Source organism: Diplotaxodon limnothrissa, linkage group LG2 (genome assembly GCF_057381915.1).
Source record: "Diplotaxodon limnothrissa isolate DT_005_m linkage group LG2, D_limnothrissa_male_GT1.1, whole genome shotgun sequence".
Lineage (NCBI taxonomy): Eukaryota > Metazoa > Chordata > Actinopteri > Cichliformes > Cichlidae > Diplotaxodon > Diplotaxodon limnothrissa.
In genome coordinates this window covers 13,773,056-13,791,519 of record NC_140597.1, presented here as the reverse complement: position 1 = coordinate 13,791,519, position 18,464 = coordinate 13,773,056, and the positions used below count along the sequence as shown (strand labels likewise).

Here is an 18,464-nt window from a genome sequence, read left to right as displayed (position 1 = left end):
TGTTTTCCATAATATTGCCATTGTCGATAAAGTATTGAGGATAACTTTGTTGTCCAGAATTATTTTTAATGATACCGTTTAAAACATCCCATATTCCCTTCATATTATGTTTATTGTTGTTCAATATTTTACTATAATACTCCTTTCTACATACACGTATAATATTGGTCAACTTATTTTTGTATTTTTTATATTTATTTATATTTATTTATCTTCTCTGTATCAGAGCTCAGCACCTGATTATCATTCACAAACCCTGCTCTGTGTGTCCTTTGTATTGAAGCCTGAGCAGCAGCAGCAGCAGCAGCACATGCCACACTCTAATGGACCTGCTGGACCTGAAACTGGAAATAAACTAAATTCTGTGTCCATGAAAACTGACCAGCCAATGGAGTCTTATTTTAAAAAAATTGCTGATGGAAGGTAAATTTGGAGAGGAATTTTAGACACAATACTTTTTTTTTTTATTTTAAAAAAATTAATATTTACAGAAAGTCATTTATTAACATTTATCATTGCTTTTTCATTTCAGGATTGATCACAGACTACAATCTTCTGGATCTTCACCCAGCTGTGTCTCCTTCAACAGCAACAAGTCAAAAAGCATGATTTATAAGTTTAAAAAGCAAGATCCTGATGAGCTGAAGTAAGCTGTCAGTAAAATGTCTCTGATGTGTCTTTGAATTGTTGTGTAATGGTTCTTACATCTGGTGACAGGGCAGGAGAGCTTTGCTAATGTACACAACTAACACACACATAGACACACACACTGATATTAGGAATCCATATTTCCTGCTGTCAGAAAGCTTCAAGCACAGTGTACGTTTTAGTTAAAGATACAAACTTTTTTTAAATCTAATTTGTCTCTCATGAGCCTCCTTGATCTATACTTCTTCCCTCACAGTTTAAAACTCAAACTTTTTGGAGTCATAATGTCTCAGGGAGATGATGATATAAGGATATTGTCATAATCTTTCCACCAATTGAACTGGTTTGGTCATCATTTGCTATTTCTCCCTGCTTACAATACAAGGATAGACAAACTGTGTAGAACCAGGAGCAGTTATTGCACCCATAGAGGAGGATAACAAATTAACATGTGTTAAAATCATTAGGCATTTCTAGTGGTTCAAGGATTAGGTGGGACAGCATAATGTCAAGCTTGGTCCGGATTCATTGATTTGATGCTATGCAGATCTTTGCAGGTAGACATCTACATGTTGTAGGAGCAGCGTAAATTTTAAAAAAATATATATCAGTTGTAATGCTTGTCCTTTTGTTTCCCTGCTGCACAGAAAACATGATTAACTGTAGCAATTATGTTTTGTAGTGAAGTTCTTAAACAGTTCAGTGTGCTTCTTTGAAAGCTGCTATAGCACCTTGTTTTCACCCTGAAAGGGGCATGGACGTTCTGATTTTAGGGCGACTCTAATAAGTTATAGTGCTAATAAGTTATAGTGCTAAATAATGTTGGCAGGCACATCTTTGTAGAATCTGGACTCTATAGATGTGGGACCTGGAAAAGTAAACCCTTATCAGAACAAGGAAAAAGGTTTACTTTTTTTAAGCATTTATTCCTATTTATGCTATTTAATGAGAGATAATATAAGCTAATTATTTTATGGTTCATCCACAGGATTGAGGACTGGGAGAACTCAGAGGATCAAAGTCATCAGTATGACGTGGACTCCAAATTTATGGTTTGTCCATGTTAAAACTAATATTTTAAATATGGTCAGTTCACAGACATACCCATGCTATATTTTGCAAACCTGTGGTTTGCCAGTCTGGCCACCATAGATCTGATGTGTGGCTTCATTAGTCTAATTGTATTCTTCATTTACGTTCTATTACAGCAACTGGAGGACAATATTATCCCTTTTGGGAAAAATGAACTGAAAAACCTGCAGAAGAGTGTGAGTCCAGATAACTCAGAAGGCAATGAGTGTGAGGATGACAGATTTTTGGGGTGTGACGACAAACAGCAGAAAGACTCATTTCTAAGGAGCACGCTGCACTTCCTAAGAAAAATGAACCAGGGGAAGCTGGCTGACTGTCTACAGAGCAGTAAGACAATCTTCCAAAGATTTACCCCACTGAATGAAGACTAAATGGCTGATCGACTGATAGATTCAAATACTCATGCTTTAGGAGAATGCATAATTGGTGGTAGGTTTGATGTACCTTTGTACTTCTAAAAATCCTGCTTTGTGTGTGTTCTTTCAGAATGCCATGCTGCAGTTTGTCAGCATAAATTTAAATACAGTCTGAAGATGAAATTTCAGTGTGTGCTTGAGGGCATTGCTAAAGCAAGAAACCCTACCCATCTGAATCAGATCTACGCTGAACTCTACATTACAGATGGGGATACTACAGAGGTCAATAATGAACATGAAATCAGACAGCTTGAAACATCATCCAGGAAAGTAGACAGGCAAGAAACAACAATCAAACGAGAAGACATTTTTAAAGGTTTACCTGGAAAAAAGGAAGAGATCAGAACAGTGCTCACAAAGGGAGTGGCCGGCATTGGGAAAACAGTCTTAACTCAGAAGTTCACTCTGGACTGGACTGAAAACATAAGCAACCAGGACATCCAGTTCACATTTCCATTTACTTTCAGAGAGCTGAATGTACTGAAAGAGAAAAAGTTCAGCTTGGTGGAACTTGTTCATCACTTCTTTACTGACATAAAAAAAGCAGGAATCTGCAGCTTTGATGAGTTTCGGGTCATGTTCATCTTTGATGGTCTGGACGAGTGTCGATTTTCTCTGGACTTTCACAACACTGAGATCCTGACTGATGCTACACAATTTGCCTCAGTGGATGTGTTGCTAATAAACCTCATCAGGGGTAATCTGCTTCCCTATGCTCACCTCTGGATAACCACACGGCCTGCAGCAGCCAATCAGATTCCTCCTGAGTTTGTTGACATGGTGACAGAAGTCAGAGGGTTCACCGATGAACAAAAAGAGGAGTACTTCAGGAAGAGATTCAAAAATGAAGACCAGGCCACAAGCATTGTTTCCCACATCAAGTCATCACGGAGCCTCCACATCATGTGCCATATCCCAGTTTTCTGTTGGATCACTGCTACAGTTCTGGACGATGTACGGAAGACTAGAGAGGGAGCAGAGCTACCAAAGACTCTGACTGAGATGTACATCTATTTCCTGGTGGTTCAGTCTAAAGTAAGGAAGATCAAGTATCATGGTGATGCTGAAACAGATCCACACTGGAATTCAGAGAGCAAGAAGATGATTGAATCTCTGGGAAAACTGGCTTTTGACCAGTTACAAAAAGGAAACCTGATCTTTTATGAATCAGACCTGACGGAGTGTGGCATCGATATCAGAGCAGCCTCGGTGTACTCAGGAGTGTTCACACAGATCTTTAAAGAGGAGAGCGGACTGTACCAGGACAAGGTGTTTTGCTTCGTCCATCTGAGTGTTCAGGAGTTTCTGGCTGCTCTTCATGTCCATCTGACCTTCATCAACTCTGGTATTAATGTGCTGGAAGATCAGCTAAAAATGCCTTTATGGTCTAAACTGTTTAAAGAAAGAAATTATTTAAAATATCTCCACCAGAGTGCTATTGACAAGGCCTTGGAAAGTCCGAATGGACACCTGGACTTGTTTCTCCGATTCCTCCTGGGTCTTTCAACTCAGACCAATCAGGGTCTCCTTCAAGGCTTACTGACAGACACAAAAAGACATTTTGAGAGCAATCAGGAAACAATCCAGCACATTAAGAAGAAAATTGGTGAGAATCTGTCTGCCGAGAAAAGCATCAATCTCTTCCACTGTCTCAATGAACTGAACAATCGTTCTCTTGTGGAGGAGATCCAACAGTCTCTGAGATCAGGAAGTCTCTCTATAGATAAACTGTCTCCAGCTCAGTGGTCAGCTCTGGTCTTCATCTTACTGTCATCAGAAAATGATCTGGATGTGTTTAACCTGAAGAAATACTCTGCTTCAGAGGAGGCTCTTCTAAGGCTGTTGCCTGTGGTCAAAGCCTCAAGAAAAGCCGTGTAAGTACACAGGTACACATGTATTGAAAACAAAGTGTATAGATATTTGAAATTAGTGAATAGTCTTCTCTGTGAAACAGAAAATAAGGCTAAATAAATGTCTTTCCTATGTTGTTTTACCTAGATTGACTTTCTGCACCCTTGCAAAGAGAAGTTTTGAGGCCTTGTCTTCAGTTTTTACTTCTGAGTCTTCTAGACTGAGAGAACTGGACCTGAGTAACAACAACCCCCAGGATTCAGGATTGAAGATATTATCTGCTGGACTTGGGAGTCCACAGTGTATGCTAGACAATCTCAGGTCAGATGGATATAGTTCTGCCTTACCTAAAAGAAAGAAAATCCCATTTTGCAGTTGATTGTGGAATTTTTAGTAGTGAGGAAATTTTGCATCTGGATTGGACAAATGTTTGTCGTACCAGTCTACATGCTTAGATGCTTAATTTTATACACCTGTGGCTATGGAAATGATTGAAACACTTGAATTGAATGATTTAGATGTTTGACTGAAAAGTTCTACCGCCCAACACCCATTTCACCTGACCTCTTTGGCACTTCCTGTGGGTGGTGGGCTTACAGGACAGGAAGCCCATATTGCTTTTTTGGGCTGCACCCGGCCAGGCCCCATGGGCTAAGGCCCGACCACCAAACACTCTCCCTCCAGCTCCTTCCTTTTTAGTCTGTGGGACTTTGGAGGCTGCTGATAGGTACTGGTAGTCCAAGCAGAATGTGGAATAGGCGGTAGCTGAAGCAAAAACTTGGAGCTTGGTCTGATCTTTTGGCAGTAAGACGAACTTATTCTCAGTGGGTGTCTGACTCAGCCCTTTGTCACTGAATACATTCATAATTTTTATGGACAGAATTTCTAGTTGTAGCCAAGTGACAGAAGGCTTCCACTTTGGTGGCCTCAGAATCTCATCTCTGCTTTTAGAAGAGGATGTTGCCTTGTTGTTGTTGGCCTCAGGTGGTGGTCTCGAGCTCTCACTGGTGTGATTTGCAGCAGAGTGTGATTTGCAATCCGGTCCTCAGCCAAAAAAGGGTGGAGTGCTCACTCCAGGTCAGAGATGAGTTTCTGCCCCAAAGCAGAGGAGTTTAAGTATTTCAGGGTCTTAAACTCCTCTGCTTGCGATCCTTGAGGAGAGAGGGGACTGAAGGGAGAGGGGAGTGAGAGATTGACCGAGGTATCAAGCAGTCAGAGAGTGATGGGGATGCTGTACCAGTTTGTCATGTAAAGAGAGAGCTGATCACAACAGCAGAGCTGTCAATTTAACGGTTTATCCCTATACTCACCTTTCACCACAAGCTCTGTTTATTGACAGAAAGAATGATATCACAGATACAAGCAGCAGAAATTAGCTTCATGTAAAGGTGGCTGGCGTCTTCCTTAGTGATAGGGTGAGGAGTTCAGTCAAGAGGGTTTCAGAGTAGAGCCACTACTCCTCCACGTTGAAAAGAGACAGTTGCGGTGCTTTGGCCATCTAATTAAGATTCTCCTGGGCACCTTCTGCATGAGGTGTTCCAGGCATGTCACACGAGAAGGAGGCCCCTGGGGAGACCAAGGACACGCTGGGGGAATACCTACCTTTTTTTTCATATATTATCTCACACGCAGTTATGGTCTCTCATTGATAATTTTATGCTTTCATGATTTTCGTGTTTTCTGTTCTTCAAACAATAGTAATGTGGAATATGTAAGAGTTAGTGCCACTTTTAGATAGATTAGACGGGTAGATAGGATTACATCTTATTCAAAAACGACTGACATGTCACTTTAACACAAATATTACTATTCATCATTTTCTTCAGGCTGAATGGCTGTTTCATAACAGAACGAAATGTTGGTTCCCTGGCCTCAGTTCTCAGCTCCCAAACTTGCAGCCTGAGAGTGCTGGACCTGAGTAACAACGACCTGCAGGATTCAGGAGTGGAACTACTGTCTTGTGGCTTGCAGGGTCCTTCCTGCACGCTAGAAACTCTCAGGTCAGATTGCAGTACAGTGCTGCTCTAGGGAAAACAGTTAGGGGAAAAGAAGTTGTTTCAATACTATCTCCAGTATCACCAATAAAGTCAATTTAGTTAACCGTTTGGAGCCGGTCGGAGCGGGCACGCTCTGTTTTGCGTAACTATTTTTAAATCCCGGTAGCTCTGCAACCACGTAAGCTAGCGCAATAATTTTTTTTGCATATGAAACCGGAGGAGTTGTACTTACATCTTATGCCATCAACTTGTCCTAGGTCACAGTTTCCTTCCACATACAGCTTTGCAAAAACTGCATAAAAAGCACTTGCAGCAACAAAAACATAATATTCCAGAAACACGCTTTGCCGATCCGATCAGCTGTTCATAACACTTCCTACGTTGGAATAGACGTCAGCGCGAACTTTTGCATGTCCGCCATTACCTGCCCAAAATCGGAAGTGACGTCATTTTCGCGGAAATGTAGTTTTTTTTTTTTTTACCATCAGGGCCTCAGGGCCTATACTGGTGCTTTTAAAAGTTATCTTTGACTTTATGACTTTCTGTGTCTTTTCTGGGATGCTTAGGACTCAAATTGCACTGCTGGAAATAGCTTATTTTGATGCATATGCTGCTTTTTTGCAAATTTGCAGTATAATATTTATTTTCGTTTTTCCTGCAGTATATAAAAATTGGTGTATTTCAAAAATAAAACTATGAAGACACTCAAAATAAATTTCCTGTGGTAGGAAACTATTTTGTGCAACTTTTTTGTATTTACAGTTTTGAGGGATAAGCCTCTTAAATTTCTCTAACTAGAAATATATGTTAAAAAAGCAAAAACGAATTTCAATTTTTTTGTAGTTTATTGCACTTTTTTGCAATTTATGTAATTACTATGCACCTAATGCAGTCATATTATTAAAGTTTGGGCTATAATGGTTGTATTGATGTATAGCAACTTGAAATGCTCCCAAAAATGGGGCATGGGGCAATCCGCCCTAACTCGCTAACTGAGATTTGCCGCGTTAATGCGGTTATGGCGTTAAGTTCATTTTAATGAGATTAACGCTGACAGCACTAATATAGACAGTACAGTCTGACATTATACAGTCATCTGGTGTTTAGCATGACTGTGATAAAATAGTTCTATTAACCCTTTAAGACCTACCATGGAACCAAGTCCGCCAGAGCTTATATTATATTTTTACATAGTGTGGTGCCATTTTCAGCAATTATACAGCAATTATACAATTATACAGTTATACAACAATTATAGCCCAGATTTTAATAAAATCTGGGCTATAATTGTTGTATTGATGTATAGCAACTTGAAATGCTCCCAAAAATGGCACCACACTATGTAAAAATATAATATAAGCTCTGGCGGACTTGGTTCTATGGTAGGTCTTAAAGGGTTAATAGAACTATTTTATCACAGTCATGCTAAACACCAGATGACTGTATAATGTCAGACTGTACTGTCTATATTAGTGCTGTCAGCGTTAATCTCATTAAAATGAACTTAACGCCATAACCGCATTAACGCGGCAAATCTCAGTTAGCGAGTTAGGGCGGATTGCCCCATGCGTCAACATGTTTGCGCGGTTAGCTCGTTAATGCATTAGCACTGTGCAGCCCCATTAACAGGACAATGCGTGCTAACTCGCTAACGAAGATTTGCCGTGTTTTGCGGTTATGGCATTATGGCACTAGTCTATATATTTCTTTACTGTCTAGTATTGACTATACCGAAGGTATTTAATTGGGCTATTTATTTTTACAAGTAAACACCCCAAAAATGTGATAAGATCTTGATAACTTGTTTCACTTAAAATGTTATTTCTCTTATTGTCTCTTTAGACTGAGTGTCTGTAACCTCTCTGAAGCAAGCTGTGCAGCCCTGTCCTCAGTTCTTAGCTTGCAATCCTCTAGTCTCAGAGAGCTGGATCTGAATAATAACAACCTGCAAGATTCAGGAGTAAAATTGCTGTTGATAGGACTGAAGAATCCACACTGTAGACTGGAAACTCTCAGGTCAGGTTTCTCTAACCTAATCAAATGGTCATCTTTAAATTTAGTATAATCTTTTTGTGTGTCATACCAGTTGCACATCTATTCTGTTTCTTCCTATGGTACCATTTTTCAGGTACCTTTTGTTGATTTCAACATCTCAACAGTCTAGTCCAGTCTAAAACACACCTTGGCACATTTCTATACAGTGGCTTTTATTATTGTTTAGATATGAATCTATTTCTCTGAGAGCAACAGCTCTTTATCATTAAAATAAATTAAAATATTGTATTTATGTCAAAACGGAAAATTTATAGTGTTGGTCAGCTTGTTTTAATACTAGCCCAAAACTCATTTATGACATATAATATAGGCAGCTTTAACCTTCCCGCAGTTGCTGCACTCTTCATGCCACTTGGCAGAACAGATCCATACTGCCAAATATGAATACTTGCAGATGAAAATAGCAATGGTAATTTAACAGTAATGGTCACTGCATTACAGAAAAAAAGGGATAAAATATTTAATTTCTTTGTGTGTTCTCAGGATATCAGGCTGTTTGATTACAGAGGAAGGCTGTGCTTCTCTAGCCTCAGCCCTGACTTCTAACCCCTCTCATCTGAGGGAGCTGGACCTGAGCTACAATCACCCAGGAGACTCAGGAAAAAGGCTGCTATCTTCTGGACTTGAAGATCCCTGTTGGAGACTACAGAGTCTCAAGTATGGAAAATGTATTGCACTCAAAGATAATGACAAAGAGGAGAAAAAAGCTAAATAGGTATAGCCATAAGTAGATTAACTGGATAGTTACTGTATGAATGCTTCATTACTTTATTAGAAGAAACAAGGCAACAGATTTAGTGTGTACAAATTGTGGATCTGACCTTTATTTGTAGAGCGACATTTCATGTACTTCATGAAATAGTAAAGTGATGATAACAGTAAAAATAATGAATGGTAACTCAAAGAAGAACAGATCAAATAGACTTTAATCCTGTGTATTCAGCTTGTTTACAAGTGTTCCATACTGATGTAAAATGCATTTGTGAAGAACACAGTTATTACTCCAACACTGGCAGTAAATAAGTGAAGTGTGTGGATGAAAGTGCATTGTGAAAAGACTGTGTTGGTCCTGACAGTCCTCCTCCTTTCAGGTTGGAGCCTGCTGGTGTCCAGTGGCTCAGACAAGGTCTGAGGAAGTGTAAGTATGTTTTAAAATGAGTCAAAATTAAAATGACCAAAACTTACTGTGGATGAAGATGATCTCCAACGTTAGTTTTCATGAAAAGGTAATAATGAGCAGATTATGTCCTTTTGTCTTCATTAGATTTCTGTGAGCTCACAGTCAACACAGATACAGTAAACAGAAACCTTAAACTGTCTGACAACAACAGGAATGTGACATATGTGAAAGAAAATCAGTCATATCCTGATCATCCAGACCGATTTGACCAGAATCATCAGCTGCTGTGCAGAGATGGTCTGACTGGCCGCTGTTACTGGGAGGTTGAGTGGAGTGGAGGTGTGCATATATCAGTGAGTTACAAGAGAATCAGCAGGAGAGGAGAAAGAAATGACAGTTGGTTTGGAGGGAATCCTCAGTCCTGGAGTCTGTTCACCGATGGTGGTTACTCTATCTGGCATGATACAAAAGGAACATCCATCTCTTCCTGTTCCTCTTCTTCCTCTGTCTCTGGCAGAGTAGCAGTGTATGTGGACTGTCCTGCTGGCATTCTGTCTTTTTACAGAGTCTCCTCTGACAAGCTGATCCACCTCCACACCTTCAACACCACATTTGATGAACCTCTGTATCCTGGGTTTGGACTCTGGTCTTGGTCTTACTTATCACTGGCTTCCTCGGTACGTTTGTGTTCTTTGCAGAAATAATTCACTTTTGTTAAATAAACTCAGACTGTTGACTGTGTCACACTGGTCAGGATCACACACAGCTACAGACCCAGTACTACAGAGCAAATCCAGATGTACATCAAGTATATCTTTTCATTACACAGATTCACGTTTGAGCTGTCTTTCAACTCACATGTGACTGAATGTTGTTCTTGTGTCCTTAAAAGCAAAGGATAAAGACAGTAAGAGTTATAACTGCCGCCACCTGGTGATTAGTCACTCAACAACAAAATGCATTTGTTTATTGTTTTCCATTTTGACGAGACAGATAGGCTTACTGAGTTTGGTTGTGAGCGTGTCCTGGAAAGAAACAGATTCCTGCTAATTATTACTTAGTAATATCAGAGTCTAAAGATTTCTTGTGTAACACTTTTAATGAACGCACTGGTACTTGTAGTATTTTTCTACACTAACTGAGCATTCAAAGTGAGTTTCACTATTAGCGACATTCACTCACAAATATTCATGCAGCGCTTTAATCTATGTTTATAAGCACTTTTTATCTGTCATGCACAAACTGACTGCTGGCTGCACTGGATACCCCCTTATACATTTATTAAAGGAGGGAATTAGCAAAACAGTTGTTGTAACCAGGCTGTAAACGTGTTTGTTATGTTGTTACCATGTTGTAAAAATGTTAATATTTTCATATTTTTTTAACAGTATACTTGTAGAGGTGTTTTCAAAAAGTACTTGTATAAAATGTAAATGAACATAGAAAGCAATCCGCAAACTATTTAAACATAATATTTATTAAAGATAAGATGAAAACACATAAAATTCTGAGGAAGTGTAACTTTTTTTTTTATTGTGTGGAAGCATCCACACTATTGAGTTCCTTCTTGATGTTTCCGTACACTTTTCGCCGTGGATCTACTTCCACAATTTTTGTGCTATTTTCACCGTTCAAATTTTAAACTATTCTGCTATTTCTGCTAATGACGGCTATGTCTTTTGGTATTTTTCACTATTATACTTTTTAAAATATTAAGCTTTTTTTCCTTTAATTTGAAATGAATGGGAAACTTCTGCAATTCTGCTAAAATTTGCTTGTTTTTGAAACTTAACTACTTCCTCATATTTTCACATAGAGCAACCATTCAAACTTTAAAATGTTCTCAAATTATTGGGCTATTCAGGTATAAATCAGCTTTTTCAAATCTTTTACCGTTTTACTTTTATGCCTCTTAAAGTTTTCAGTTGCAAAATTGTGATTTTTCACAAAATACATGCGTCGTTGTGGTTGCTATGCTCTTGGCTTCCAGTGTGCCACTGAAGGTTTTGCAGTCTTCTCTTCATGTCCGAACAACTTCTTGCTACTTGCTCAATTTTCACTCAACTTCCACAAATTATACATCAAAACGTAGGTATTTTTGCTGGCTTTCAGGAAATGTCCCCATCATTGTTGTGGGACTTATAGAATTTTTGCAAATCTCCTCAGACCAACACAAAGTCGGAAAACTCTCCATAGAAAGTCAATGGAGAGTTTGTTCAAAATCACCGCTTGATTTCTGTAATGAGAGGCATATTCGAATCGTCATATCTCCTTAACGAAACAAAGTTAAGACATGAAGCTTGTCCCAGTATATCTTCAGACACTCCTGACGCTCACAATTCAAGAATTTCTTTCTCACCTATTACCGTTCTGAAATGAGTTAGACTTGTTTGAGGGTAGGAAATTCGTCCTTCGCTCAGATTTCTTCAGATTTCAAACTCTGGAAATGAACCACTTTTTTCTCTCGTCATAACTTTTTGTTGGATTTCCACAGAGACCTGAAAATTTCCATGACTGTTCACCAAATCCTGCTTTCTCTTACGGTGAAAGAATGATATCGATGCTCCAAATAGATTTAGAGTTACAAAGCGTTGTTTGAGGGCAGGTCAAGGCAATTTTTGCTTCGCTCTACTCAGTTATGGTGCATTACAAGTCAAATATCTTTAATAATTCATATTTTAATGATAAATTGTTAACACTTTAAGATTCCCCCCTCTCTTCTGAACAAAACGGTGTAAGAATGACCGCTCTATCCCCTACGGTTAGGAAATTATGGTCATTTGTTTGAGGGGAGTCGTCACTATGAGAAATAGACTGCAAAAATCCTGTCTCTCTGTGCTGCGTGCACCTGTTTTGGTGGGAAAAAGTACACAGCCTCTCTGATTGGTGGATTCAAATTCAGCAGCTCCCAGCCTGCTTGACTGAGCTAGAAACTTGCTTCTCTCTCCGTGTGTGTGTGTGTGTGTGTGTGTGTGTGTCAGAGAGAGAGAGAGAGAGAGCCTTTTTATGGGATGATCTCATTGTAAGATTTAAATTCAATATATTTAGACTGGTTGACTGAATTGGATCTTGTGTGTGTGTCTCTCTGTGCATGTGTGTTTCCTTATGTGTACATATTTGTGATTGTGTGGCTGTTATATATTTTTTTGTTTAAGTTATTACTATTGCGCTAAATCATACTATTTCTGCTATTTTATAAGATTTGTGCTAAATATAGTATTTCTGATTAATTATAGTTTTTCTACCAAATCATAGTACAGTATTTCTGCTTTTTATAGGATTTGTGCTTAATATAGTATTTCTGCTAAATGTAGTATTTATGCCTAATCATAGTATTTCTATATATTTCTGCCAGGTCCCCAGGCAGCCAATCCTCTGTGAGGACTAAGGCATTCAAATTTACATATCAGGGCCTGCGCGGCTTCCCAGCCAGCCAATCATATCTTAGGGATGAGATGAGACATTCAAATTTACAAATCAGGGCCTGGACGGCTTCCCAGCCAGCCAATCATATATGTGGGCTGAGGCATTCAAATTTGCATATTGGGGCCTTCGTGGCTTCTAAGCCAACAAGTCATCGATGTCATATATCTCTAAAAATTCATATTTTAATGATAAATTTTCAACACTTGACGATTCCCCCATCTCTTCTAAACAAAACGTTGTAAGAATGACCGTTCTGGCCAATACAGTTAGGAAATTATGGTCATCTGTTTGAGGGGAATCCTCACTATGAGAAATAGACTACAAAAATCCTGTCTCTGTGCTGCGTGTGTGCACCTGTTTTGGCGGGAAAAAGTACACAGCCTCTGTGGATTCAAATTTAGCAGCTCCCAGGCTGCTTGACTGAAACCTGCTTCTCTCTCCCTGTGTGTGTGTGTGTGTGTGTGTGTGTGTGTGTGTGTGTGTGTGTGTGTGTGTGTGTGTGTGTGTGCATGAGAGAGAGAGAGAGACCCTCTTTAGGGCAGCATCTCATTGTTGGAAAAAAATATAATATATTCAGACGCGTTGACTGGCATAGACCCTGTGTGTCTCTCTCTCTCTGTGCATTTGTGTATACATATTTGATTTTGTGTGTATCTGTTAGCTGTTCCTTCTTGTTTTTTAAATTTATTTTTATTTCTTTATTTTTTTTTCCACAGGTGAACAACAATTAGTTTTGTGGGAACTTAACCATGTTCCGTTTTTTTTTCAGCTTGTCATCTTACTTTTCCAGTATTTTCACTTAAGTTATTACTATTCTGCTCAATCATAGTATGTGTTCTAAATCATTGTTATTATGCTATATTGTAATATTTCTGCTAAATCATACTATTTCTACTATATTATATTTTTCTTTCTAAAAATAGCATTTCTGCTATATAATTGTATTTCTGCTATCTTATAATATTTGTGCTAAACCAGAGTATTTGTGCTGAAACATAGTATTTCTGTCAAATTATAGTATTTGTGCTAAAACATAGTATTGATTTAAAATTACAATATTCATAGTTCATCACAGTGTCTCTGGTAAATATATTTCTGCTCTGTTGTACTATTTTTCTAAATCATAGTGTTTCTGTAATGTTTAAGTATTTTTGGCTAAATATATTCTTTCTGTTATCTTATACTATTTCTCCTAAATTCTTGTATTTTTGAGAAGTTATCATGTTTCTGGTAAAATACAATATTTTTGCTAAGTTCTGCTATGCTATTGTATTTCTGCCAAGTATTTTGTTTCCTCTAAGATATTGCAGTTCTGCTAAGTTATTCCATTTGCTTCTGCAAAGTTTTTACAATTTCTGCAACTTTTCAGCTTTTTCAGCTAGTTTCTGCATACAGCTTCAGCTTTAAAGCATCCACACTGCATTTTCGCAGGAAATGCAAATTTTTCTAGTTCCAGTTTGAATGGGGTGAATGTTGGCCTCTTTTGAAAGGACTCGTCACACAATTTTTCCAATTTTCTGCTGTTCATTTCTAATGAGTTCATAGCGTGAGTTGGCATGAATTGCACCATCGGTTGGTTTCCTGTTCTTAGCTAACAGGAATGGCACCCAGTGTGATCTAATGCTGCTGTAGCCCATCTGCTTCCAGGTTTGATGTGCTATTTGTTTAAAGATACTCTTCTGCATACCTTGTGTTATGATATCATGTGGTTTTATTTTGAATATGTTAAAATAATACAATAACAAAAAAGGAAAATGACAAGTTCATCATATATTATTGAGATTTCTACATCACACAGAGGATAAATACTGGGTGAGAACACCCAGTCAAAGCCATATTTGTTCCCTGTATATTGCAAAACTAGAGTCATTGCTCTAGTTTCTCACCAAGTTTGTTCCATAGCTTCACTCCCAATCCAGTATCATGGCAAAGCGTATAATAGACACGCTGGTCCACAGTGTCCATTTCCCAATGAGGCTAAGCGTGAGCTGCAAAAGTTGCAGTAAGCTGCAGTACCAGCAGAGGGAGATATTTTATTTCAATCCAACATGAAAATAATCACGGTTACACATTTAAAGAGACAACACATTTACATGTATATACACATTAGCCACATCTACAGTTTCATGCCATGATACTGGGATTTTACTGTTGTATGGACACAGATGTTTTAAACTGAACTCCCCTCAAATCAACAGTTTTAGAATATTGTCAGTGAGCACGTTGTTTTTGGCTTTAACCCTTGAGCATCCCTCAAAATTTATACCCATCTGTGCCCCTTCGTACCCACACGGGTCCCCTGACAAAAGGTGATATAGCAATATCATATATGAATTTTTTTTCTGATTTTTTTCACATCAGATCTTTTAAACAACTTCAGACCTAACCACAGATATAAAGTTTTTCATTATTTTTTAAATATTTTTTAGGTTTTTATGGCTTTATTGTCATAAAAAACCCTGTTTTTTGGGGGGGAAAAACCCATAATATGCAATATTTTCAAAAAATGACTTGCAAATGGAAGTATTTGGCATGAAGTTATTACAGCCTTGAATAGGTAAATAATTCATAACAACATTGATTTGAATGCATTATTATTTTTGGAGTAATAAGAGTTTTTCAAATTTACACCCATCTGTGCCCCTTCGTACCCACACGGGTCCCCTGACAAAAGGTGATATAGCAATATCATATATGAATTTTTTTTCTGATTTTTTTCACATCAGATCTTTTAAACAACTTCAGACCTAACCACAGATATAAAGTTTTTCATTATTTTTTAAATATTTTTTAGGTTTTTATGGCCTTATTGTCATAAAAAACCCTGTTTTTTGGGGGGGAAAAACCCATAATATGCAATATTTTCAAAAAATGACTTGCAAATGGAAGTATTTGGCATGAAGTTATTACAGCCTTGAATAGGTAAATAATTCATAACAACATTGATTTGAATGCATTATTATTTTTGGAGTAATAAGAGTTTTTCAAATTTACACCCATCTGTGCCCCTTCGTACCCACACGGGTCCCCTGACAAAAGGTGATATAGCAATATCATATATGAATTTTTTTTTCTGATTTTTTTCACATCAGATCTTTTAAACAACTTCAGACCTAACCACAGATATAAAGTTTTTCATTATTTTTTAAATATTTTTTAGGTTTTTATGGCTTTATTGTCATAAAAAACCCTGTTTTTTGGGGGGGGGAAACCCATAATATGCAATATTTTCAAAAAATGACTTGCAAATGGAAGTATTTGGCATGAAGTTATTACAGCCTTGAATAGGTAAATAATTCATAACAACATTGATTTGAATGCATTATTATTTTTGGAGTAATAAGAGTTTTTCAAATTTACACCCATCTGTGCCCCTTCGTACCCACACGGGTCCCCTGACAAAAGGTGATATAGCAATATCATATATGAATTTTTTTTCTGATTTTTTTCACATCAGATCTTTTAAACAACTTCAGACCTAACCACAGATATAAAGTTTTTCATTATTTTTTAAATATTTTTTAGGTTTTTATGGCTTTATTGTCATAAAAAAAACCCTGTTTTTTGGGGGGGAAAAACCCATAATATGCAATATTTTCAAAAAATTAGTTGCAAATGGAAGCATTTGGCATGAAGTTATTACAGCCTTGAATAGGTAAATAATTCATAACAACATTGATTTGAATGCATTATTATTTTTGGAACAATAACACTTTATTGCAAAAAAACAAACTGAACTGACCTGAACAAACTCAACAACAAACTAAACAAAGATGTAATTTACATTATCATACATAGCATGAACCATAAGATGGTTAGATTTTGCAGACAGGACATATCTTATATATATCTTTGCAGCAGTTACGATAATAATGTGCTGTTTGCACAATGAGCACTGCTTCAGCTTTTTGGAACGCTGCGCTTTCTCAGCAAAAGCCTCCCCTAAATTGACCGTGCGCTTTGTGTTGTGCATGCGCGCATCTGTTCATTTCGTGGCATCTGTGCAGAAATGACTAGTAAGACAAGTCTGCAAACTATTCTCACAGACTTCAAAGGTGCACCTGAATTAAAAAATGATCATCCTCTATCTTATTGGATAGACGATGATCATTTTCTGTCTCTCCCTCCTGTTCCATTCCTGTGACACTGGGAAACTGAACTGACCTTAGCAAACTCAACAACAAACTGAACAAAGATGTAATTTACATTTTATAGCACGAACCTCTAGATGGATGGATGTTGCAGACAGGACATATCCTAACTTTTGCAGCCGTTACGATAATAATGCGCTGTTTGCAGGATGATCACTGCTTCCAAGCTCCCCTAAATTGACCGTGCGCTTCGTGTTGTGGTGCGCGCATCTGTGCATTTCGTGGCGACTGTGCAGAAATGACTAGTAAGACAAGGCTGCAAACTATTCCCACAGACTTCAAATGTGCACTTGAATCCAAGAAGATAGAAAAGGATCTCTCTCTGTCTCTCTCCCTCCGCTCTGCTGACTTGCCTGGGAGAGTAACGACTGCCCCTCCCCCTCTGCTCAGCAAGCAGGTGGCTGTTTTCACACCCCTCCCTTCTCTGCACAATGAGCCTTGTTTTTGCCCTCAGCCAAGTCAGAAAAATAACATTGACAGAGGTTCAAAGAAAAGAGAAAAAAAACGAAGCAGGCTGCCGTTGTTCACTTCAAGGAGGCGGCTCTACGGGCTGTTTTGTTTGCGACCGACACACACACACAGTATAAATATATTCTCAATCACATTCACACCACTCTCTTATATCAGTTCCACTACATCAAGACTATTTTATGGTGGTCAGCTGTTTTATTGTCATGTATTTTGCATAATAAGATAACCATGTCCTGCATTCAAAACCACTGAAAATGTCTATGGTGGTGCTGTACCTAATATTGTGCTCATTGGATCCAAAACATATTTTTCCTTTATTTTGAAGGCAGAGGCTTAGATCCATTAGGTATTCACGAGAAAAAAATTATCACATGTCAGGATTACAGTATATCGAAAATATGTGATTATAATGGGAGTCAATGGGGCCCAAGCGGGTACAAGGGTGACTGCAGGGGGTACATATGTGAATCTCCTTTACTATACACCACACCATAGAGGGGATCATTGAATTTAAAAAATAATCCTAAAACACACATCCTGGCCAAGTTTCATGCAACTAGTCTTTAAAATGACTGATATATTGAGAATCAAAAATCCAAAAGTACCCAAGCGGGTCCCATTTTTCCCTAGGGGAGCTCAAGGGTTAAACATAATTTGTGTGGTTTGAAAATGAGCCAGATCAGTAAATTTCAGTATGTTTGATTTCAAGAACAGGCTTTTGTGTGATCTCTGTGACCAGTATTTAGAATTATCCTCATGGCCCTTTCTTGCAAAATGGTAAATGATGACAGTGAACCATTCATCATTTGAAACCTCTGAACAGTAATTCAAATTTGGTGAAATTAGTGGTCAGTAGAGAATGTGGAGTAATATGAGGTCCCAAATGTAAATTGCTTGAAATAATGAAATGCTTTTTGAAACTTTGTTATACATGTCATGATCCTGGGTCATGTTGACCCAGCATTCTTAGTTTTCGTGTGTTTTGTATTTTGTTCTTTATTTTTGCCTTGGTTCCTAGGTTGTTCTGTTAAGATGTTCCTTATTGGATTTCCCCTTGTGACTTTAACCCCTGTGTGCCCCTCTGTGTATCTGTGAGCCCTTGTCTACACTCCTTGTGTTTTATTCCATGTTTTCCCCAGCCCGTTATGTCTGTGCTCTCTCTCTCTCCTCCTGTCTGCACCTCTGTGTACTTCCTGTTTTACTTTGACAGTCTCCCATCAGTGTTTTACTCATGCCG

At 38.1% G+C, this 18,464-nt stretch overlaps 1 protein-coding gene across 1 annotated transcript in view; it reads left to right on the top strand.

Moving 5' to 3' along the window:
* Positions 1–10,154, top strand: part of LOC146638281 (NACHT, LRR and PYD domains-containing protein 3-like) — a 17,158-nt gene extending 7,004 nt beyond the window's left edge. The window contains exons 2-12 of the mRNA XM_085360832.1: positions 284–423; positions 533–646; positions 1,637–1,700; positions 1,857–2,067; positions 2,227–4,030; positions 4,155–4,328; positions 5,834–6,007; positions 7,847–8,020; positions 8,543–8,716; positions 9,151–9,197; positions 9,324–10,154. Coding sequence (XP_085216958.1) covers positions 284–423; positions 533–646; positions 1,637–1,700; positions 1,857–2,067; positions 2,227–4,030; positions 4,155–4,328; positions 5,834–6,007; positions 7,847–8,020; positions 8,543–8,716; positions 9,151–9,197; positions 9,324–9,883 — 3,636 coding nt within the window. The 3' untranslated portion in view covers positions 9,884–10,154. The remainder of the gene's footprint in view (positions 1–283; positions 424–532; positions 647–1,636; positions 1,701–1,856; positions 2,068–2,226; positions 4,031–4,154; positions 4,329–5,833; positions 6,008–7,846; positions 8,021–8,542; positions 8,717–9,150; positions 9,198–9,323) is intronic.
* The last annotated feature ends 8,310 nt before the right edge of the window (positions 10,155–18,464 follow it).